Genomic DNA, 25,496 nt, shown 5'->3' with positions numbered 1-25,496 from the left:
AGGCAACACTCACACTTGTCCTGACAGCATCAGCACGTCCCCCTGTCCCAGAAGAACATGTTTGGTTTTATCGAATGCCAAAGGTCAAAGAAGGGAAATCGTTGCCTTTTTTTACTCTTGCCTTCTTTTTCACACCTTACCCTGGAGACGTGCCACCTGGCCCTGGCAGCCTGGCGCGTTTTTGTCGCCAGCACAGACAGTCGACTGAAAGCATTGAAGTAAATAGATGAAGCTTGTAGCTTGTATTTGTTTGCCTGCTTTCCATGATGCTTCAGAAGCAGCACGACAGGCTTCGAGACTTGTGATGTAAATGTAAAAGAGGAAAAGAGAAAAAACTCAAAGGAGCTCCACTAATGTCTAACACACACACACACACACACGCGGAGAAAGAAGGACAGATGGAGGGATTGGAGAGGAAGTGGCGAGTGAGGGAGTGATTAAAGGAAAAGATCAGAGAGTGTGAATGACAGATGAAGAAGGACGCGAGTGTGAAAGACAGAGAAGACGAAAGACGAGGAACAGAAGAGAGACACAATGAGAAATTAGAGCAAGAGAGAGAGGAAGAGAAGCAGAGAGGAATGTAACACTATATGAAAATGAAGATCTGGATGGTGTGAACGTAATATATACTGTGTATATATACAGCAGATGATCCCTGAGGGTGGACTATTCCAGAAGCCAGCAGCCTACTATTGAAGAGAAATTCCTGTTACACTTATACATGCATTACCTCCCACACATTGACACCATACAGACTGGGCTAAAACCTCTCAGATGCAATATATATGTACACACACGCACACACACTGACGTTTATAACACGGAACATACCAGCACTGCTTTTAGCAAGAGATGTAATTTTAGACTTCAGGCTAAATTGCATTTTAAATTTGGTCACATTTTAGTCGTCTGAATATTGTTCTGTTTTGCAACCGTAATCCAATTTGTTCAGTTGATCTCTAATGCTTGACCTTCATTAGTCGCCTCAATGGCTCGCTTGTCTCGATTCGAATCATAGACATGCACATACCTTGAAAGCTCTCTCCCAATTACATGCATTCCTTTTGGCATTCGTACTGTGACAGGCACAATTACTATATTAAACTCCCGTTCAAATGTTTGAGGTCAATTAGAAAAAACTGGTGGGTTTATTTAGCAAGGATGCATTAAATTGATTAATGTCACAAGACATTTATATTTTAAAAAAAGTCACAAAAGCATATTTCTTTTAGTTTGGCTGTAATATAAATAAATAAATAAATAAGGGTGGCACGATGGCTGAGTGGTTAGCACTGTCGCCTCACAGCAAGAAGATCACTGGTTCGAGTCAGTTGGCATTTCTGTGTGGAGTTTGCTTGTTCTCCCCGTGTTCACATGGGTTCCTATGGGTGCTCCAGTAACTCAAACCATTCGAGGAAACCAATTTATACAAGCTATTAGAACTAATTGAGTTCAAAACTTTTTTGTGAATGAGTAGAATTAACTTCCAGTAAGATTTGAGTTACAGACACTCATTTCATTTGGTAAATTTGACTGTAAGATTTTACAGTTTTTGCTTAAAAATGTTTTTTTTTTTTTTAGGAGGCTAATAATTTGTCATTAATGGCCCGTTTCCACTGAGCTGGGGGGGCAAAATACGTAAAATAGCATCTGTTAAATCACAGAAAGTTACCGTAAAATAAGAGACGTTAAATAACAGAAAAGCTTACATTTAAGGAAATTTCTGTAATTTAAAGTTTGTGATTTTACGGTAATTTTCTGTTATTTAACGGACGTTATTTTCCTTTTTTTTCCGGCACCCCAGCTGCTGAAAAAAAAAACAGTCTACAAGACTGGTCTGTACGCTTTTATCTCAGTTTCCACTGTCAAAAGGTAAATAAAAGTCAACCGTACCGTACCACTTTTTGAGTACCCTTTTGGAATGGTACCTAGCACAACAAAAGGGTTACCAAAAGGCGGAGCCAGACACGCAGCTGAACACTAATGGTTCACAGAGAAACGTCACTAGCTCATGCACGAGACAGAAGAATGAAAACAAAGGAAGCGCCACTTTTAAATACACAGCCGAGACATTACACTGTAATAATGTATACATATAATAACAACCTATGGTTGACCCAAGCTCAAACAAACCTTGTTGATATACAATATAGTTGTAGGCATTACAGGCTATTTTGCATTTTCATTGAATGACGTCAACTGCAACTGTACCATTGGTACCCTTTGGCAATGTAGACACAACCCTGATAAAGGTGACCCGTACCGAACTGTAAAGTACTGTACCGTACCACTCAGTGGAAATGGGCCACAAATGTATATTTTACACGGATTGAACACTTTTTTATTTACACATAGAGCTTATAATAATGGATTAAAAATGTTAATGTATATAATAATAATTGCACAATACTCATTGCATGAACATTAGAGATTGTTTTTATTTACATTTTTAAAAATCTATTGGAAAAAAGTCCTACGCTGTACATAAATTCAAAAGTTTTGATCGGGTGTCAAAAAGGGCTTGCATTCGCACAGTAATTTACACATGCAAATGTGACTAGAGCCCTGAGTTATCGTGCAATTTTCATCAGAGGAAAAACTCACTGATGGTTATTTTTCATCCGAGCGTTCCCTCAAAACAAGAGTAAGAAATCACAGGCAAAAATGGGCACTGTTCACCCAGATCCCCATATTTCTTTGTATGTGACATGTCTTAGGGAAAATGACTTTGGCACAGACGCAAATACACAGACTTGCTACACATTCTCTCCGAAGGCCTAAAATAGGATTACACCCAGCATACATTTCCCCCCCCCTCTGCATTCTTTTCTTTCCTTCCAAAATAATCATAATCCCTCATTGCCTGTCTGAAATGTGGCGCTTTTGTTGAGATTGGGGTGAAAAAGAGATAAAAAAAGAAAAAAACTTGTGGAGATAAATGGTAAAAACAATGAAAATAGAGCATGGAGAAGGTCTGGCAAGCCCATGTGGAATACACATGACTTTGATTTAAACAAAGATATGCGGCTCGGTGAGGAGGAGAGAGCTAATCGCTTCAGGAGAGGGTCACTAGACGCACAAAAGGCAAAAGCAGAGCCTGAATGCAGATTTGTGATTAAAAACGTGCGCTTGGTGGGTTGAAAGGGTAAACAAATTCATACAAATAAATCAAAAGAATAAATAAAATCCGCTCCTAGTTGGCTGTAATCCGTTAAAGATGCTGTTTTCTTCCAAACGCAAGCGGCGCATGATACAGTTGCGGATATACTCCATGGGTTGCACGCTAAAATTGACTTTGGCTGAGAGAAGCACTTGTTTTGGAACAGCTGCATCCAAACACAAGAGGCTTCCAAACTCATTAGCTGGTCAGTGAAGAAATTAAAGTGGGTTATATTAGCCATCCATCCTTCTCTTGCGTTGTAAGGCGATATGAAAGCTTACAGGCATGCCTTCAATATCGCCTTTTTAATATTTTAACAGCAAATATTTGCTTGATTTGTTCCTTTGGCCTAGTTTCCAGCACCTGCCTGAGCATTTACTGTGGTATTTGAAAGTGTTGAGTATAAACTGACTTTTGTCACTGCTAATTAGCCAGCAAGCGGAAAACTCCTGTCAGGGTGGTCTAACGTACCAAGGACGCCTGCAAAGGAAAAACAAACAGTCTTTTCCCGGTCTACCGAAAGTAGGCATAAAGTACACTTCAGTTTTTGTATGTGTTCAAAGGTCTGTGTACAGTGTGCGATGCGAAATTCGTCATCTGAACGGCATGCGAGTACTACACACTATTCATTTTCTGTGACTGAGCACATGTTGTGGACACATGCGTATTGATATATACTGCAATACTTGGTTTAGAAGGTGTCAATGCTTAACCGACCCATTGTTTCACAATGGGAAAAGATTCAACAACAAAAACTACCAAAAACAGCAAAAGGAACAGATCCAACTATCTTTTTAACTGTAATTTTTTATTTTTTTTACTTTACGAGAGTAAGTGTAGACACTAGATAAGAATACAAGTATACAAGCATATTGTGTTTATGCAAGCAAATTTAAAGGTATTGAATATATAAGTATACTTGAAAAAGTTAACCCAAAAAAGTTAACACTTTTATTTTCTAGTTGGTTTACTCATTAATCATTATTATATTACAACTAATTATATTGTTATTAATATAATGATTAGGTCTAAAAATCTGAGAATTGTATATATATATATATATATATATATATATAGAGAGAGAGAGAGAGAGAGAGAAATATTTAAGTAGCAGTGCGATATTGCTGTATTTAGGCTTTAGTGGGAGGCAGTTTGACAGTTCGACGGCATAATCATGTGTAAAGAATAGGAAAATTTAAAACGTAAAGTCTCAAAACCCTTTTGTATGAGGAACTACTTTCTTCCACCGTTCATTCACATTTGCAGCTGACGTCAGAGCAGCAGAAACCGTTGCTATTTTACAAACGCCATTTTATAGTATTTGAATTATTCTCTAGCGTAATATCTAAAGTGCTTTTTCTACTCTAAGGGGTTATTATGCGGTCCGTGTCGCCATCCTGTGCATAGACAACGTCAACCGTCTTTGCTCTGCTCAGTAAGACAGGCTGATGGATGCTGACGTGCTGTATCTCAAAAATTACAAATATTTAAAATAGGCACTATCCTTATAAATAAACTGCATAGTTGCAATCTAAACAACAACATTCTCGCCTAAAAAAGCCTTAAAAGTACATTATGTTGTCCAACAACTGCAATATTTGTCAAATTGTAGTAGGTTTATTAATCTGCTGTCACTCTATGTGGGCAGAGTAATAAACAAGGGTGAGGATGCTGTACGATCTGTAATACTAAAAATAATAAAATTATTATCAGATACATATATCTACAAGCTGAAGAATGTTGCCTGAACACCGACAGACATATTGCAGTAATGTAAATTTGGGCAGAAAACAATGCACATTTTTATAAAGACTGTAATATATGCAGTTTTTCCCTTCTTTTTCCAAAAATATAAATAGTTTTCCTGTTGATTTTGTATTGAAACGTGATCTCCACATGTTGTGACAGTTGCTCGAAAGCTGTTGCCTGTGCTTGATTTTCAGACATAAGATTTCAATAGTCGTTTTGATTACACAGAACTAAACGAAGCCGTTCAGCCGACAAAACTGACATTAGACACACAATCACTGATCTAGAGCCAGTTTAATGCTTTCCATCAAAGCCTCAACACTCACACATCAACAAATACAACCAAACCCCGAGCATTATCACCATACCAACATGATAAGCACAAAACAAAATTCAAAAAACGCAACAAAATGTGTGCATAAGCAGGTCCAGTAAAAGCCGGACGCAGGGTGCTGAAGTCTGCACTCTGTGCCCTTTGAATCTGACAACTGTAACTGATTCGACTTGAAAGGTTTCGAGGGTCCAACAATGGCTTCAGATTAAGCAGGGCCGATGGAGAGACGCTTTGAAGAGCTCCAGAGCAAGGACTCACAGTGTCATGTCACTGCTTTTGTGTTTGGAAATTTCATCAATAAGAACGAGAGCGAGTTGGATTGGGTGGGGGGGGATCTGTTCAGGATATTGGTGGCAGTTAATTTTGCGTGCAGGAATGTATGTGTGCACTGGTATCGTTGGCCTCAGTGGTCCGCTTGATCACAAGAGAGATCCGACAGTGTTGCCTAAACATCTCTCAGGAGGGGGTTGGGGAGCCGCTCACAATGCAGGCTCTGTTTGAGAGAGCGAGGCCACAAACATGGCCCTCAACCAGAGAGCCCCGCTCTTCACTGACCTCTTTAGGACCATATGCAAAGATTTACTCATGCACCGACAGGAAATCAGCACATAAGCTACACGGCAAGTTCAGAGCTGATATTAATGAAGGGAAGATCAGAGGAAATGTGTGCTACACTTTGTACCATAACTCACTTAAACACTACAAATCAATTTGGGAACTACTACTAACTTATAGTTGAAAATATGCATTTATATCTGTCAAGGGTACACATTTCGTTAATGAGCAAGAGATGAGAACAATATGAAAATAATACATTAATAATGGCAGTGTTACATTATATCAAATATTTACACATTGTAAACCTGCATTGGTCCACTTCACCACAAAAACTTTTAAACATTTTTGAAACAAAAATAAAAGAAAAATAAAGTATAAAAAAAACAGGAATTATATTAGCATTCATTATAAACAGTAAAAAGGTGTATTTAAAAATGTATATAATAATTTCATTACTTTTTAGCATTGCTATACTATTTTTACTTTACTATTATTATCACTAGTCGGCGGCTAGCTCTCTGCAACTCTCACATGGTTGCCCACAGAAGCTAAGCAGGGCTTAGTACCTGAATGGGAGACCACATGGGAAAGCTAAGTTGCTGCCAGAAGGGTGTAAGATAGACCAGCAGGGGGCGCTTTTCCTGCAGTCTGCGTGGGTCCTGCTCAGTGAGCACCGTCTTTCAGATGAGACGTTAAACTGAGGTCCTGACTCTCTGTGGTCATTAAAAATCCTAGGATGTCCTTTGAAAAAGAGTAGGGGTTTACCCTGGCATCCTGGTCAAATTTGCCCACTGGCCCCTGTCTATCATGGCTTCCTAACAATTCCCATATCATAGCTGGCTTCATCACTGTCTCCTCTCCACCAATCAGCTGGTGTGTGGCATGGCTGCCGACGTGTCATTCAGGTGGATGCTGCACACAGGTGGTAGATAAGGAGATTCCTTCCAAAAATGTGTAAAGTGCTTTGCGTGTCCAGAAAAGTGCTATATAAATGTAAGGCATTATTATTATCATCAAAGTAGAGAGAAATAGGCTACATTTTTATGATATAATAAAATGTACTCACAAAACAGCAAAACGTAGTTGTTTGAAGAATAGTGGCAAAGCATAAAGATGCAATACTGACAATTAATTACAATTTTGAGGCTGTATTGTGATCCTGTGGTCTTTTACTATGCCATTAAACATGTCTAATTAATACACCAAACAAGATTTGTCTGTATATAAACTAGTTACACTCAATGATATTTTAGCAGACGTTTATTTTCTGTAAAGCATGGTAAAGATGTAGTCAAAAGGGAATATTCTAGTGTAGAAAAATTCCAAAGTAAAGCTGTAACACATTTATTTTTTGATGAAAAGTCCCCTTTGCAAAACCAACAGGACTGAAAGGCAAGATCAATCCCACTGTTCTCATAAGATAAACATATAACTAAATTAAAGCAAGACAGCGAGACTGTCAGAGGAAGCGAAATGAAAGAGCAAGGAGCCAGACGGCTTCATCCTCCTCACACGCTCCAGGAATGAGACAATGGAAGATTCCAGAAACCCTGGCCAAAAACTCTCCGTCCGCCAGGCCAAGGAATGTCTGCCAGCATGTTGTGACGTGAGGTATTTGAAGAACATTCGGGGGAACCTTCAGACATCAAAAAATGTCTACAAAAGCGGAGCTGACTCTAACCACAAAAATTGTCTAAAATGTGCTATTTTCAGAGCTTTTTCCTAGAATGACTTTTGATACTTCAAAATAAGTTAAAACAATGCTTAAAGTTCTTTTAGAGACAACTTAATTGTTTTATGTTCAATCCACATAAATGTATAAAAAATATTACGTTAACTTCAATTTGTGTTGAGTCAACATGAAGGAACTTTGTGGAACCCAACATTTTTTACACTGTAAATAAGACTGGGTTCTACATAATTGATTTGTGTTGGAACAAATAAATCACCCAAGATTCTCATTAAAAAATCAGTCAAGTTTGGTAAGGGAAAAAATCATGGTTTGGAGTACATTTAGTATGGGGGTGTGTGAGAGCGTGCTACATCAACAGCCTGAGGTATCAAGACATGTGTGCTGCCCATTACATTATAAACCACGGGAGAGGGCAAATTCTTCAGCAGGATAGCGCTCCCTCTCATACTTCAGCCTCCACATAAAAGTTCCTGAAAGCAAAGAAGGTCAAGGTGCTCCAGGATTGGCCAGAATCGTCAGCAGACATGAACATTATTGAGCAAGTCTGGAGTAAGTTGAAGGAGGAGCCATTGAAAATGAATCCAAAGAATCTTGATGAACACTAGAAATCTTGTAAGATCGCTTTCTTTGCCATTCCAGATGACTTTATTAATAAGTTATTTGAGTCATTGCAGAGATGTATGGATGCAGTCATCCAAGTTCATGACAGTCATACACAATATTAATTCTTTTTCCACTGCACCATGACTTTATATTTTATACTGTACATTATTTCTGTTAAGTGACACGATGTTTGTCTAAGCAAAGTCAGACCTTGCTGTCCTAATTAAATAATTAAAAATCAAGGCATGATCATATTTTATTTACACTGTTAGACATTTCAAAGGGTTTTTACAGTAACTTACTGGCAACACTGTTGCCAGTAAGTTACTGTATTTTAGATTTACAGTATACAACTGTAAATCCGTTTACAGCATGTTACCGTAGTGTCTGAAAATGGTTAACTACTGTAAAAACCTAAGTTAACAGTTAGCTACTGTAAACCTTTTAATTTTGTCCTAAATATTTTATAATATAATTTTATTAATATTATTTTAATACTATAGACCTAAAAAAGACACAATTACAAAATATTAACAAAATAAACACTCTTTATTTAAAACATTGGAGATGCTTAAAACAAGCTTAAAAATGTGTAAAAACATTACATTTCAATCATTCAAAATATTTTATTTTAAGAAAAAAAAACATTGAAAATGACAAAGCACATTAACATACATGTACAAAACTAATTGAAGTGTCTGACCTGCATATTGTTGAGAAAAAAAAACAATTGTACTAAGTACTACTGACATTAAACCAGACACAATTACAAAATATTCCATTCTTTAAAACATTAATAATGCTTAAAGCATTTAAGGAAAATGTGTGAAAATTACATTAAGCAATAAAATCAACACATTAAAAATAAATAAATCACACAAAGCACTAGAACATACATGTACAATAAAAATTTAAACTTCTGAATTGCATATTGTTGGAAAAATAAATATTTGTAACTATTAGCAGACTCAGAAACAACCCAACTTTAAAATAGTACTAGTTCTGGTGTCAAATGTTCAACAAGGTCTGAATTCACATGTTCAAATGCAATTCATCTTTATTTCTATTGCACTTTTACAATGTAGATCAATGATGTCAAAGCAGCTTAACATAGAAGTTCTTGTAAATTGAAGCTGCTTCAGTCCAGTTTTCAGAATTGAAGCAGTAAATGTCACTGCTGAAAGTCCAAACACTGAAGAGCAAATCCACCGATCCACCAATCGTAGCCAAGTGATCCAGTGGCGACAGTGGCATGGAACAAACTTCACCAACTGACGAAAGTGTAGAATAAAATCCCTTGAGAGATACCAGGCTCAGTTGGGCACGACCAGTTCTCCTCTAGCCAAACTTGTGCAAGGCCGCAGTCTAGGCACCAGAGGCTTGAAAGTTCACCAGCGGGTGGTCAGGCTGGCCCATTGGATCAATGCGGAAACTCATTGATCACGTGTGTCTTTCAGGATTCACTCCTCCATGACCACCACAGCATCTGGTCAGGATTTGGCCCAGTCCAGGATTATGAAGAACTCTGGATAAGGAGAAACAGACTAACATAAGCATAGAAGAAGCTTGTTTAAAAAAAATAAATCATATACTGGTTAATTATTTTGAAGCATGGCAGCTAGGTTGGGCTAGTTTTCAGCTGGTTACTGGCTCCTGCTCATAACCTGCTCACTACCATGTTTAAAAGATAACTAACCAGAATGTCCTGTTTATTTTTTTCCCTAACAAGGTTTAACAAAAACATTGTAGCATTTGTGATGGGTTGATTCACTGCAGGACAGATTAGACTATTTGTTTTATGTATTCCTAATAAACTAAAACTGACTGAATACTGATAAAACTATTGAGAGTGTCTCACCTAATCCAAGTTCTCAGTTAGCTGGTGAAAGAAGGATAACTCACTGTTGTTCATGGTTGTCATTCTCTTCACTACTTCTCCTGCTATCTTCTGGCTCACTCTGGTTGTTGCTGTGCATTTTGTTTCATCCTCTGAAATTATTTATACAAAAAAATGTATTATTTTATTTATTACAAAATATTTAGGCAACATGAAATGGGGAAAAAGACATTTAATACATAGACAAATGCATGTATCCCAATACTAATTATTGTATTTTGAAATGTCTGACCCATGACAGACCTCAATCTGCTCAAAAATATTATAAACAAAGATGAAAAAAAAAACTACTAAATGGTTTAATAAAAAAGGGAAAACAATTTTTTATTTAGCTAGCAACTAAACATGTGACACATTTTGTATTAAAAGTAACGTTACTATATTGAGAAACAAATAGATGTACAGTACTTACTGTTGTATGAGGTCCAGTTTGCACAGGCAGGCTCCCAGTATTCAATATTGAGACCATAAAAAAGCCAAAAATACAGATAAGAATACCATGCTACAATCCACAACCTCCACACAACTTTTTTTATTTGTTTACCTTGGTTGCTTACTGGTCTTGCTTATTTTTTAAGCATAAGGCTGTGCTGATCAAGATGTTCCTCTGAAATGCTGTTTGTTTCTTCAGACAAAACCTGGTGCTGTGCTCGTGCCATATCTAAACAGAAAAAAATATAATGGTAACAATTATGTTAAACCAAATGTCAAGAGTTGTGATAAAAAAATAATTAGCAAACAATAAATAGCAAAAAGGTGGTTATTAGCATAATGCATAGAGGTAAAATTGGTTTTATATTAGCAGATTCAGACTTCCCCCTTAATAATTTAATTTCATAAAAGTATTATTTGCAAACCTAAATAGCGAAATCATTTTAGCAGCTAATAACTATCAAAGTATAACGTGCTCAAGGTCAAATAAACAATGTTAATGTTGATTTCAAGTGATACTGGCATGCTAATTCTGATCGAATATTCAAAGTAACATGGTAAACAGTATAGAGTCTTCTAAATGAACGAATGTGCGAATATAAAACCAACTTTACCTCTATGCATATTGTAACGTTATAGATTTACGTTAACGTTATAGGTTACGTCGCGATGTTATTTTCTCAAGCTAACGTTATAAGTTACTCTAAACCAGAGAAAAATAAGTTCACATCTAATATATATAGTATAAATCAATATAAGTTAAACGTTGCACGTTAAAATGAGTTTGAGTCCAATTCAGTATAAACTTAGCTCAGTTTAGCTAACAGTTAACATTACCATTTTAAGATCGCTTCAGCCAATGTTGCCGAGCAAACAAATGCTAATAGAGGTGCTCAAATCAATGTCGAGTGTTGTCAGCACAGACAGACGCGCTTTTACCTGGATTATTTGTTGGTCTTTCATTCATATTCTTCTGGGGGAAAACACTCTCTGCCGGACCGTTGTCTCGTGCTAAGTGTCCTCCAAAACTGTCTTCGTTACCTCTGGTTCCCTCCTAAACCAAAACCCGCTGCAACACCGGTTCCTATGTAAATAAATAAAAAGATATGACGAGAACAATGGCTAATAGTCATAAACAGTCTTATTTAAAGTAATAGTAGTGTTAATGTAATAAATTAAATAAAGGTAACATCTTAATAGATGATATATTTCTCAAATGGGCGAAATAACGCCAAGCCAGAGAAAATAATAATAGCCAACTTTATACTTTACTTTGTTCTATTCTCGTCCACAAAACATTCTGTAAAATGAAACACTGCCTCAGCTTACCAGAGTAAAGTTTGTTAAATCCAGTATGTTCTTCAGGCACACTAATAAATTGTCCTCCAGAATTGCTCCAGGGTCCTCAGGCAAAATGTGGTGCAGAGTAGTCGAATCGCCGCAAGGTGGCGTTGAAGCAGTTGTGGAAAATACAGTATAATACACGAATTTTTACAAATACAGTACATCGCTGTATATGTTGTTCGACGTCACACTTAATTCCCATAATGCAACGGTAAATACAGTTATTTACCGTGAAAGGAATTTGCAGTATTACACTGGGTGAAATACAGTAAATAACTGTGTAATTTACAGAAATGTCTAACAGTGTAGGTAATATTGAGGCCTTTGCCTTTCATATAAGCCACTTCTGATACCAACTGATCTACTAGAAGTCAAGTTATTATTTGTTATACCTAAAACTTAAGAATAACAAATAATAACTTATTTGATAGGTGACAAGACTTTTGTCAGGTAGTGTAAGTGGATTGAGAATAAAACAAATAAATTGTTCTCAAAACAAGTTTGAATAAATAACAAACGTCATTTTTTGGAGTGTACAGTGCAGCCCATAATCTAAATGACATAGAACCTGTACATCCTGTAAAGTCCCTGTAAAGCATGTATTTGATAAGGTTTAATAACTGCATTTTGTGCTTTCTCTATCTCATCTAAAAGGCCTTTAAATAGCAAGATGCTGTGCTTCTTTTTTAATCCTGAAGGCTGAAATGAGCACAAGCAGGAACGACCTTTGGGACCTACAGTGCCAATGCAGGAATGAGGAAACTCAATTTGGAAAGTTAGAAATGCTTGGGTTGCTGTTCCTTCCTTGCCACCAGCGAAATACACATGCACAAAAAAGTGAGTCATTTCTGCCCCTCATAGTGATCTCCAAAAAAAAAAGAAGTCCAGGCCTCTATGGTGAGCGCACAATGCTCTGCTTCCATAAACACTTCATTAGCAATTCAATTACCTGCGTGCTGACAGATCTGGTGCCATCTGTTGCATTCACCGTCAGGTTGTAATGGGATTTCTGCTCTGCGTCCAGCGCTTGGGCCACAATCATTGTCCCGCTCGCCTTCCCCACCTCGAATCGACTGTCAGAATTACCACCTGTTGAGAGGAGGTTTTCAGCACAAGCAAAATAGACAGGAAATTAGACGGCCATCATCGCAAGTTAGCCAGTTGAAGACAGGAGAGAGAGAAAAAGAGAGAACTGCACAGGTGGCAAAAACCAGTGTCACGTGTGTGCTTTTGCAGCAACTGTTTGACACTTTGAGTGTGATCACAAAAATGGCTGACAGACATGCAGACTACCATATCATTGCCCTAGCGCTTAACATATATGACTATATTATTGCTTAGTGTTACAAAGTGATAACAAATAATAGTGTCCACAATAAATATAGAAATAAATACAAGCAAATATTATTATATTATATTATATTATATTATATTATATTATATTATATTATATTATATTATGTCATGTCATGTCATGTCATGTCATATTATATTATATTATATTATATTATATTATGTCATGTCATGTCATGTCATGTCATATTATATTATATTATATTATATTATATTATATTATATTATATTATATTATATTATATTATTAATTCATTTTCTTTTCGGCTTAGTCCTTTTATTAATCTGGGGTCGCACAGAAGAATAAACCACCAACTTATCCAGCACACACTTAATGCAGCGAATGTCTTTCCAGCCGAAACCCAACAATGGGAAACACCCATACACACTCATACACTATGGTCAATTTAGGTTTTTCTATTCACCTATACCACATGTCTTTGGACTGTTGGGGAAATCAGAGCTTTATTACATTATATTATATTATATTATATTATATTATATTATATTATATTATATTATATTATATTATATTATATTATATTATATTAATTTGATTGTGATTACTTTTTTGCTAAAGAATTATACTAATAAAAATAAATGACCAATGTCTGTCCAGATTAAAAAGTCAACCAAAGCAGTTTTTATTTTATTTTATACAAAATTTGATTACCATTATTTTTTTTCTGCAGTTATTAATAGTTAGAGAATTAGGTTCACAAAACAAATCTGCAGGTCTGTAGCCAGCCTGCTGAAAGGGGTGCTTATTTTTTCTCAAAAAGTAAACGTTTTTGCAGTTATTCACCTCCTTTTCTATTTAATCATGATATTTAAATACTGCATTTTGCGACTATTTCTAGCTGAATTAATTGCCGTATGGTCATCAAATCTACATGTTTTGATGTACCAAAAACATTTCGTAAACATTTACAACAAAGAAATAAAAAAAATCTATTTTAAAAATAATTTTATCTTAATAAACAAATTTATCATAATACATTGTTAGAAAAAAATAGGTTTAAATAGTTTTAAATTAAAAACGTGGCCTATTATCATTTATTAAGCAAATAACAAACTGACCAGCATATTCAACTTTTCACAGTCAGAATTTGGCCATTTGAAAACAAAAGATTTTAACATAATAATAATAATAATAATAATAAAAATAATAATATAAAAATAATAATAATAATGTAGAGCTTCACGATTTTTCTAGCCTCTCTTTAAAAAAGTACATTCGAATATTCATGGATAACAACAATAGCCAGATTAGTAATAAAACTAATTTTAATATGGGCTACTTTTGGTGCTTCACACCTTTTTATTCGTCATTTCTTGTTTCAAAAATAGTAGATTTTGGAATTGGCACAAGGAAAATCTAATACTTAATCAGTATTTCAACTTATTTTGGCATTTAACATTTAAGATTGCTGGCAAAAACCAATAATTATTAAAAAAAAAAAAAAACATACTTGCCAATAGTTAATTATTTATATATTAATGTGAATGTTGAGTACACATTCCTCACTTGATTTCAGCAATTTTATGCTCCTTTAAATAATTCTTATTACACCAATGTACCAGTCATCCTGCACGTATGATCTTGCCAGCAAGCCCTGAATCATCAACTTGATTATTTGACCAAACATAAATATAACAATAATAATAATAAAACACACACACATGAAAGAAAATGAGAGCGCAGGGTCTTCAAAGTGAACAACACTAAGTGCATAGGCTGGCAATGAAAAAAGTCATTCTTTTTGTATGCACTAGGTGGACATACATAAATCAATTTGTTGTAATAGCATAAATGTAACTCTTTCATTGCCAGCTTCTGTGCCCTCAGCAAGAAAGAATCAAAACTCAGGACGTGGTGCAACCAATGTGAAACAGTCACGACACAGCACAAGTACAAAGGCACATGACAGATCCCATAAAGGCAGTATTAGGAGATCTGCGGCAGATACCTTCTGCAGTGCAGTTCAGGTCGCAAGCCATCTGAACGATGTAAAACAGCTCTTTAGCCGCTATGTCCTCTTCCAAAGCGAAGAAGAGGCAAACAAGAGGAAGAAAGCAAAACCCAAACCATTCCAGAATAAAAGGAGAAGAGGAGGAAAAGAGAGAGAGAAAAGTAAAGTTTGTCAGTGACAGATTGGTTAAAAGATAAAGGGACAGGGAGAGGATGCGAGCTACTGTAGTATTATTATTAAGAATAGTTCTACTGAGAAGATTAAGACAAAGATAAAGCTTATATCATGCAAAGACTTTTCATCTAAAAAGTTTGATTAGAAGATTTTATCAATTCAGCTTGTTAGAATGCAAGTTTGAGCATGTAAAGTCTGTCAAACAAACGGCGTACCTGTTATTTCAAACCAGACTGGTGTGTCGACAGGCTCCAGGCTGATGACCCCGAGCATGTGGGACACGGTGTCACTCTCCATGACAGAAAAGGTGTAAAAGGGCTCATCGAATACCAGGGGGACTGTGCTCGGCTCCGGCTTGGGGATCCATTCGATGTGTAGACGGCAGGTGGCCGATTTCTGGGGTCGGCCATTATCCACTGCTTTAATCTGGGGGTAAGTGTTGAATAAAATGTAAAACCAGTAACACTATAGCTTAAAATAAATGAAAGGCTTTAGACATTTGCATAGCAGACTTTAACCCAGCGGAGGTCTTTTATCCACTCTTCGAAAACTGTAAAGGGTGGATTAACATTCATCATAAGATCAATGATCAGATGTGCTGTTATTTGTAACTTAAGGTGGTTTCTAAAACAAAATCTGGTATTTTCATTCTCAAATATATCCAGACCTTTACATTTTCGCAGCTGTCGCTTCCTGTCATTTATAGGAAGGCATTGACTGAGTGATTAACAGCTGATATTATCACATCCATTCCATGCAGTTAAAAAGCAGTGGGCCAATCAGAAAAGCTTTAAGGCATTGCGGGCTTTTTTTATACTGCAGCGAGTTGACTTGTCAACAGTTTTAAACTATTTCTGAGCACTGCACTTAGCTCCCAAAGTTTAAGGTCGCATGGATAAAATTTTGGGCGCATATTCAACCAAAACGGTCACAATTTCGAGCCCTGCAATTTCAAATTCAAGCAGGTTCAAGCACTTTGTCCGAAATCCAAGCACTTTTCTAACCTTGAAAACACTATATTAAAATCAAGCATTTTCCAGCACCCGTATGAACCCTGATTAAAACTATTGCTTAAAATTAATTAACCTGTTAATATCAAATAAACAAACAACAATGGTTTCATTGAGCTTATGATAAGATTTAACAAAGCATTCCATTTGTCTGTGAATAATTCTGTTTGGTATTGTTAGTGGTTTCTCACATCTTAAATTTAAATAACAAGTTAGAACTTAATCTGAATATAGGAAAATTGTATTTTTATTCCCCCAAAATCCGTTTTTTTTTTTTTTTTTTCTCATTTGAATGCTTCTGGACTTAAGAATAAATAAATAAATACATAAATAAATAAATAAACAAATAAATCGAATTAAACCTGCCATTTATCTAGGTTTGTTGTTTCAAAGACAGTAAGGCTTTCTAATATGTTTACATAAAATCACAACAGTTTCTCTTAGAAAAAAATGCTGGTAAAGTGTCTCCACACTAAATGAGAAACTAAATATTCACGCAAGTAAATTATATACAAAGTGGACGCAGATGCATGAAAAGAGTTTTTACTACATGAAATTACTACCAGGGGGTGAAAATGATGTGGAATGCATGATTTGTTTGCTACGACATGAAGTTTGCCTCAATTGAGTGTTCTCGATTAAAAAATTTTCCTCGGAGGGGTGACTTATCAAGAGTGAGCGATGTGGTGCTGTGCATTTGGTGTGATCCCACCATCAGATTAGCTCTGGAATAAAAGTAAATGTGTTCAAGTCCTCAAATAATAAGATAGCAGAGGCTGGCAACACCAACGTGCAACATTCCATCATTCATTTTCTTTTCGGCTTAGGCCCTTTATTTATCTGGGGTCGCCACAGCGAAATGAACTGACTGCCCAGCATATGTTTTACACAGTGGATGCCCTTCCAGCTGCAACCCATCCCTGGCAAACAACCATACACTCTCATTCACACACATACACTACAGAATATTTTTGAGCCTACCCAATTTACCTGTACCACATGTCTTTGGACTTGTGGGGGAAACTGGATCGCCCAGAGGAAACCCATTTGAATGCTGGGAGAACATGCAAACTCAAACAGAAATGCCAACTGACCCAGCCGAGGCTCGAACCTGTGACCATCTTGCTGTGAGACAACAGCACTACCTACTGTGCCACCGCATTGCCCACCATGCAACATTCATTCATTCGTTTTCTTGTCGGCTTAGTCCCTTTATTTATCCATGGTCACCACAGTGGGATGAACCGCCAACTTATCCAGCACGTTTTTACGCAGCGGATGTTCTTCCAGCTGCAACCCATCTCTGAGAAACCACCATGCAACATTTATATTCAAATATTAACATTTGGCTAAATATTCTGTCCATATTACGATTTAATTAGGTGGAATTATTAGTCCAAAACTTGAAAAATCTGTGACATTTCACATTATACAGCTTACTTTGATGATATTGTTGGATTTTAAGAATAAACCCCAGTTCTGCATTACAGAATGAATAGAGCTCTATAAACACTATTAATAAGTGCTAGAGAAAGACTGGCAGCAGAACACCTGTCTGTGTGGCGTTTGGAAAGCGACAGATGTTAGATAATGAAAGAATGGGAGGTCTGGCAAAAAAAAAATGTCACCAGGCACATGGGCGGCAGGAAGTTCACTTTCCAGTCATAAAACATCAATCAGACGGCCATTCAAGAAAAATGTAGTGCGTGTCAAATCTGAGATCTCAGGTTTCTACATTCCAAGACACCTTAAATGCTGTAACCTAAGCTAGTAAGCAAAAACATATGGAATAAAACGATCCACTAAGATCAACTTTCTGATCTTTCCAAGAATCAAGCACAATCACAAATGACTATGTACAGTTGAAGTCAGAATTATTAACCCTTTAAATTATTAGCCTTCCTGTTTATATTTTCCCCCAATTTCTCTTTAACTGAGAGAAGATCTCAACACATTTCTAAACATAATAGTTTTAATAACTCATCTCAAATAACTGATTTCTTGCATCTTTGCCATAATGACAGTAAATAACATTTTATACAATGGTTTGTTCTGTAGACTGTAGAAAAAAATAACTCTAAAAAAATATTGGTGTCTAATAATTTTGACCTTAAAATGTTTTTAAAAATTATAAACTGTTTTTATTCTAGTCGAAATCAAACAAATAAGAGTTTCTCCAGAAGAAAAAAATATTATCAGACATACTGTGAAAATTTCCTTGCTCTGTTAATCATCATTTGGGAAATTCAAAGGGGGACTATTAATTCTGACTTCAACGGTATATGTGGTACAAACAAATGTGTGTGTACTTACCGTTAGGATGTCATAATCTACAGCAGAGGAAAGCTTCTTGGAGTAAACCATGCCAGTTTTGGGCTCGATGAAGAACTTTCCCTGTTCGTCTCCTTCCTCGATGCTGTAGGAGATCTCAGCATTAGGTCCTTCGTCTTTATCTGAGGCGATGACACGATACACGGGATCTCTTTTAAGAGCACGCTCTTTCTCTGGCTTCTCCCTTACAGGAAGTTTGATTTTGTAGACCTTCTCCATAAACTGTGGACTGTTGTCGTTCTCGTCCAAGACTTTCACAATGACTCGGACTGTGGTGGACTTCGCAGGAACGCCTTGATCAGAAACTGTGATCTGTAAGATTGAAGAATGCAATACTATAAGTGTAACTTCTAGTGTTGTCATGTTTATCAGTTTCAGGTTAAACAATGGTAAATTTATTGATGTTAGCATTACAATTTCAATTTTTTATTATCATGAAAACCTTTGAAAACATATATGTTATATCTAAAAATTATAACTGTTGATTAATTTCCAAATTTAAATATTCACAGTAAAATCCAATAGCACTTGTGTGTGACGCCAACCTGATTTCACCAAGTAGGACATGTTCCTGCATTTACTATGTTGATCCGGGAACAACATTACAATAACAATGAGAATTAAGGGATACGTTTACAGTTTATGTTAAGTTTAGGCTTACAGTTTAAGCACTTCTATATGATTGTTATCCAAGTTTTATTCGCCTCTGATTTTGGGAATAATTAACAGTTATTGTTGGGTTTAGGGGTAGAGAATAGGTATGGATTACATTTTTAAACAAAAATATGTTCCAGGATCAATAGATGTTAATCCAGGATCGCATCATACTTGGCAAAATCATTATGCGCAACATTGCAATTGGCTAAAGGCTGTTATGTAAATGCATGTTTAGGCAGTTTATAAAACTATATTTTTATATTAACAGTTGAATAATGTAATATTCCTTTTATGTAAAGTGTGTGCTGCACACTACTGAAATAATCGTAAATCAATTCACAATATCCAACTAGAAAAAAATAAATTTGTTATTTTCATCAAAAGGCACAACTGGTTTTGGCTTTTATAAAACAGCTTTATGCAATTTTGTGACAAATAATATAAACAAGCATATCCAACCATCAAACAATCAAACAATACACTGAATAAGAAAATCAAATAAATTGAACCCTATAAAAATATAAAATAAAAAAACTTTAAATAATACAAATATAAGCAAACAAATCCATAAAACACAATCCATGTTTATGTTGTTCATCACAATATATATTTACTTAATTTTTATTATTTGTATGCAATTGCACTTGGGCACATTTGCAGAACAAAGAATGACAAAATGTAAAACCAGTACAACTCTAACAAGAGCACAGCATCAGAATTAACTTTAAGACATGTACTTTGAGGTATTGTCCTGTTTTAGAAATAAATCCTCTACAGTCATCTTTCCATCAACCAAGTTTCTGTGTCAGCTCAATGATTGATTGGCGACGTCACCAACCGGACCAAGAGGTGGCAGCAACTCACCAAAAAGTTTGTTTACAACCATCATAAAACATGAAGAAGAAGAAGAAGAATTTGCCATTCTCGCTATCATATGGATTTACTTTCATCGGTCAGACACCAGCTTCACAGCTCCGTGAATGGCAGTGGTGTCACTTAATGATCAGCGATTGGTAAGTGTAGCTTGTGTGGATGCTACTGTACTACTTGCTTAAAATAGTAGCATCGCTATTGAAAAGCTATTTAATTTTGAAAGTAGTGACGCTACTGCCACGCTACTGAGAAATGTAGTTAAACTAGTAGCACCACTACTTGCACTGCTGCCCAACACTACCTAAAATAAAAACATATTGTAATTCTAAGTGTAGGTTTGCAAGACGGATGGATAAACAATCATATATACAGTTGAGATGATATGGGTATAATTTTAAACCCATTTAGGTGACTAGCTGTTCTGGCAACTCAATGAGTAGCTGTTTGTAAAAAAGTATGCACTTTTGCACATTGCTTCTTCAAAGTTAGATTTGTTTGGAAAGTAAGCTTCAGGGGACTGCTAGAAAACCCTGTAATCGAGGGGGCGGAAAGATTCATTCACTCAGATCTAGTTTTCTTCCTCCCTTTCATGTCAAATAACCCCAAAACCCGAGAGAGTCGGTGTCATAATGAACATTTTCAATTAGAGTGACAAAACGAGCGCTACTAAGAGCTGCACAGGACAATAATAGAACACGCTCAAGAATATCTGACACGAGTGATTGAAAACCTTCATTATACCGAGTGCTTCAATCAATCGCCGTTCAGAGGTAAAGAAAAATCTCCTGTTCGGAACACCTGGGCAAGTGTTCCTATCTAAGTCAATTGGCTGACAAAATTGAAGTAATTCCCCGTGCGCTTAGCTGTCAAGCAATCTTTTCAGAAGCGCGCAGAAAGGTGGAGAAGGGTTTCCGGGGGTGAGAACAGACTGTTATGCATTTCCCTGTGTGACAGTGGAACGACGGTTTCAAGATAATTTCTCTTTTATGACAACTGATGAAAAATAGCATTATGAATGTGATATTCAGGCAGGATATGGGCTTTTGAGTGTGCTTTTCATTTCTCGTCTAATTCAATTGTGTTTTTTGAAGACCTAGTAGTACTGCAGGTATTAGTAGATCGGTTTAGTTCAATTGTTTTGCAAGCACACTACTGTGACGAAATAAAAGAAGATCTGACAGCGAAGCACTTTTCTCGACAATATGAGCTATAATAGGTACAGGAGCTGTTCCAAACGAGCAGAGACGGCTGCATTAAGCAGACGCTGGTGGTTTGTTGAGCATATACTCATGCTCAGAATGCTGTGTCCAATCTCAGCTGGTATCCGTTAACCAGCTCATTAATTTCCTCTGGATATCTTCAGTTAATCTCGGAAAATGCCCATTTGTGGCCGCTTAATGGCACACTGGCGCATAAGCTGATGAATGCAAACACACAAAGAGATGCAGACATACACACTATTTCCTGCTAATGAACTCAGCAGACTTTGAGAGCAAAATACAACAAACTATCGCAGTCTACATAGAAGCAGATGAATAACAGGACGGCGTAGACATTTAGTAGCATCTGTTCAGCGCTCCATAAAAGCGCTCCAGCTTCTGGTGTGAACAGCGAGTGGACCTTTAATGTGTATTTGTTTTCAAAGCTGTCCATGTGTTTTGGCCAAACAGATTTAATTGAACAGCAAGACAAGGGACTCCGTCAGCTCCAACAGTCTACTCTCCTGAGCCGAGCACGTTTGAATGCCTGCAATGCAGCGCTTTTAAAAAGCCTTTCCAGTAACTGGAAAGAATTCAGACAGTTGAAATTAAATTTCCAGTTGACAATAAATTTTACCATGTCTGCTCAGAACATCAATTATACAACTAGATTTCAACATTTTCTGAAGTAAAACGGTCCACAGGGTAAATAAAAATTAAAGTTTGAACGTTTGAGGTTAACGAATACCTCTTTTTAACAAATCCCTTAATATTTTACAAATCCCCCACGTCAGTGTTTCATTCATTCATTCGCTTTCTTTTCAGCATAGTCCCTTTATAAATTTGGGGTCGCCACAGCGGAATGAACCGCCAACTTATCCAGTATGTTTTATGCAGCAGATGCCTTTACAGCTGCAATCCATGACTGTTAAACACCAATGCACTCCCATTCACACACATACACTACAATTTTAGCCTACTCAATCCACCTATACCACATGTCTTTGAGGAAAACCGGAAACCCATGCAAACACAGGGAGAATATGCAAACTCCACACAGAAATGCCAACTGACCCAGCCAAGGCTCAAATCAGCAACCTTCTTGCTGTGAGGCGATCGTGCTACCCACTGCACCACCATGATGCCCGTCAGTCATTCATTCATTCATTTTTGGTTTAGTCCCTTTATTAATCCGAGGTTGCCACAGCAGAATGGACTGCCAACTTATCCAGCACATGTTTTATGCAGCGGATGTTATTCTAGCTGCAACCTATGGCTTGGAAACACCCATACACTCCCATTCACACAAATACACTTTGGACAATTTTAGCCTACCCAATACACCTACACCACATGTTTTTGGACTGTGAGGGTAACTGGAACACCCGGAGGAAACCCACACAAACACTAGGAGAACATGCAAACTCCACGCAGCAATGCCAACTGACCTTGCCGAGGCTCAAACCAGCGACCTTATTGCTATAAGGCAGGGGAGGACTGGGACAAAAATTCAGCCCTGGCACTGTAGTCACACCAGCCCACATTTCCACACCGACACAGCCCCACCCACGGACACGCACATTCACTATTTATTTTGGTTTAAAGATGGTGAAATAATATGACATTCTTGCCAGATTTTGATTATGTCCAGTTAACCTCGGATTGCGTCGGCGCATCTTGAAACCAGACGGCAGTTGCCGATTGGGCCAAATTTTAACATTTATTATTATTATTATTTTTATTATCATCATCATAATATCACATCTAGCAAGAGATAAAAGCTGTCTGCACTTAAGTACAATACATATAAAAAAAACAACAAACTGACCGGCCCACATTTAAAAATTGGTCCGACCCTTCTGGCATTTGCCAGAATTGCCAGATGGCCAGTCCACCCATGCTATAAGGTAATGCTGCTACCCACTGTGCCACAGTGACGCCCTTTATAGTTTCATGTAAGCTATAAAGCAAAAAAATGAATGTGAAAAATTAATAAGTGACTATTTGCAGTGTGCACAAGTCTCGCACATCCTTACTCACAAGAACTGACTTTAAATAAAATGAGAAATAAGAAATACCTGAGGTAGAGCGACTGAAAAGTGAGTTGAATGAACCACCACTAATAGGTGAAAGCACCCTGAACATTATAAAATGCGCTTTGAGCTCTCGAGCCAGTAACGCATTTCACATGCCTGGAAAACAGGCAAAGCAACGCCCAGCATCCTCAGACGCCCAGAGAGCATTCCCAGAAATAAATTTCATTTCTTTGCAAATCAACTTAAGTGAATCGTGGGCATATTTTCCTGTTTGGCTATAGAAGTTCAAAGAGCAATGGGGCAGACTCTCTGACATGCGGTGCATGCCTCAACATGTTCCAGAGCAGCTCTCTCTCTGTTCTTTATTTTCTTGAATTTCCCTCCCCTCCCCCTCCAGGAGCATTTGCACCTTACACCTTGTTTCCCAGCTCTTAAGTGTGTGTGAAAGTTTGCAGGGCTCTCTCCCATATATCTCACACACAGTGAGAGAGAAATGCCCTCACCCTGGCCCCGTAATACTGCCTCTCCCTCCCCCTCAGGCATCTGCTGCCTCTAACTAACCTCCATGAGCCCCAAGCACCAGCTCATTCCCCTGTCCCCTACGGTGTTGTGCCCAGCAGGACTGCACTGCCCCTGGGAGAGAGACAGCCAGACTCATGGGCGGGAGGCTGGGGGAGACAAGACCCCTGGAGGGACGATGTCAATAAAGAGCTTCCTGTTGCTGGACCCCTGACTAAACACTGGCCAAAAACCCAAATTGCCAGGGTTGTCATGACTACTGCAGTGGGCCACCGGAGAAGTGCGAGAAAAAAAAAAAAAGTAGAAACAAGATCTAGAAGAATGTGTGTGAACAGGGACTAGACTGATGGTCATTTGTTTATTAGTCTTTTCCTTAGCTGGTCTAAAGCGGTGTGGTAATCAAATTAAGCGTGAGATCCTAACAGTGCCAGAAGATGTTTTGAAAGAGAAGGGAGTTGTTTTAAAATAGAGATCACATTAAAGCCATGGTATGTCATTTTGCCGCTAGAGTGCACATATTCATAACAAATACAGGCAGTATGTTGATGCTAAGATTGAGTGTGGAATCATGGGAGTTGCTGTGTTCATTACATCCTACAGGACACCTGCAAAACTCATGTTCATGGATGAGCTAAAGCAGTGGTCCCCATCCTTTTTACCACCTCGGACCGGTGAATGATTGACAATTTTACCACAGACTAAGAGGCGGTGGTTCGTAGGTTGCTAGGTGACCATCAAATGTTTTCTCAGAGAATGACGAGCTGACAAAACATTGCTGTCACTCTGATGCAAGTCTTATTTATGATAAAAATTACAAAGCACTGCAGTGTTTGGGTACTCTGTGTTTGTCTGAGATAATTAGTCTACTGAAATGTGTATATTCCATACAAGCTGAAGCTTATTGGTCAGTTCTTTTCATGTGACTCGCGAAGGCTCCCAGTATTTATTTAACTATGTGCGTCTGGAAGGCGTGAGCGTGTCACGATGTTTGTCACACCAACATTGGCAATAATGAACTTAGTGAACTCTAGAAAAGACACCATATGCAAACGGCCTATAAAAGACCACGGCATTTGCGATCTCCAGCAGTTGATCTTCTTGCACAGACATGGTGGTTTTATCTGATTTGTTGAAAAATGGGATGCATGGGATGCGATTCCTTGGCAGTTCACGGGTACTTCACTGGACCTTTTCCTCTAAGCCAGTGGTCACCAAACTTGTTCCTGGAGGGCCGTTGTCCTGCACATTTTAGCTCCAACCCTAATTAAACACACCTGAACAAGCTAATCAAGGTCTTACTAGGTATACTTGAAACATCCAGGCAGGCGTGTTGAGGCAAGTTGGAGTTAAACCCTGCAGGGACACCGGCCCTCCAGGACTGAGATTGGTGACCCCTGCTCTAAGCAAACATTTCGAAGACATCTGTTTCTTAATTATTTAGCTACTTGTGGGTTAAATTTGGGCGCTCAAGTTACCGATATGTAAGAGAGAGAATACGGTAGATTAAAAAAAAAGATTGTTCAGACTTGGATAATAAATAAATCGGAAACAATTAATGATTTCTTGTGCGGCCCGGTACCAATTGATCCACGGACCAGTAA

The 25,496-nt window shown here is 37.4% G+C and overlaps 1 protein-coding gene across 43 annotated transcripts in view; it reads right to left on the bottom strand.

Annotated features, from left to right (window-relative positions):
* Positions 1 to 25,496, bottom strand: part of fat1a (FAT atypical cadherin 1a) — a 150,315-nt gene that overhangs the window by 60,217 nt on the left and 64,602 nt on the right. For 11 of the 43 annotated variants that reach the window (XR_012394540.1, XR_012394536.1, XR_012394554.1 and 8 more), the window contains exons 5-8: positions 18,594 to 18,923; positions 15,486 to 15,696; positions 15,094 to 15,162; positions 12,720 to 12,859 (exon numbers count right to left, since the gene is read on the bottom strand). Coding sequence is in view for 10 of the 43 variants with exons in the window: in XM_021469232.2 (XP_021324907.1) it covers positions 12,720 to 12,859; positions 15,094 to 15,162; positions 15,486 to 15,696; positions 18,594 to 18,923 (750 nt within the window). In the remaining 33 variants the exon portion in view is untranslated. Of the gene's footprint in view, positions 1 to 8,627; positions 9,623 to 9,955; positions 10,087 to 10,406; positions 10,656 to 11,365; positions 11,511 to 11,755; positions 12,860 to 15,093; positions 15,163 to 15,485; positions 15,697 to 18,593; positions 18,924 to 25,496 lie in introns of those variants that run through there. The other 32 variants (XM_073930593.1, XM_021469270.3, XM_073930660.1 and 29 more) reach the window with 22 other exon arrangements.

The sequence above is a fragment of the Danio rerio genome, chromosome 1 (assembly GCF_049306965.1).
Source record: "Danio rerio strain Tuebingen ecotype United States chromosome 1, GRCz12tu, whole genome shotgun sequence".
NCBI lineage: Eukaryota > Metazoa > Chordata > Actinopteri > Cypriniformes > Danionidae > Danio > Danio rerio.
Note: the sequence above shows the minus strand (reverse complement) of the source record. Positions and strands in the feature narration are given on the sequence as shown.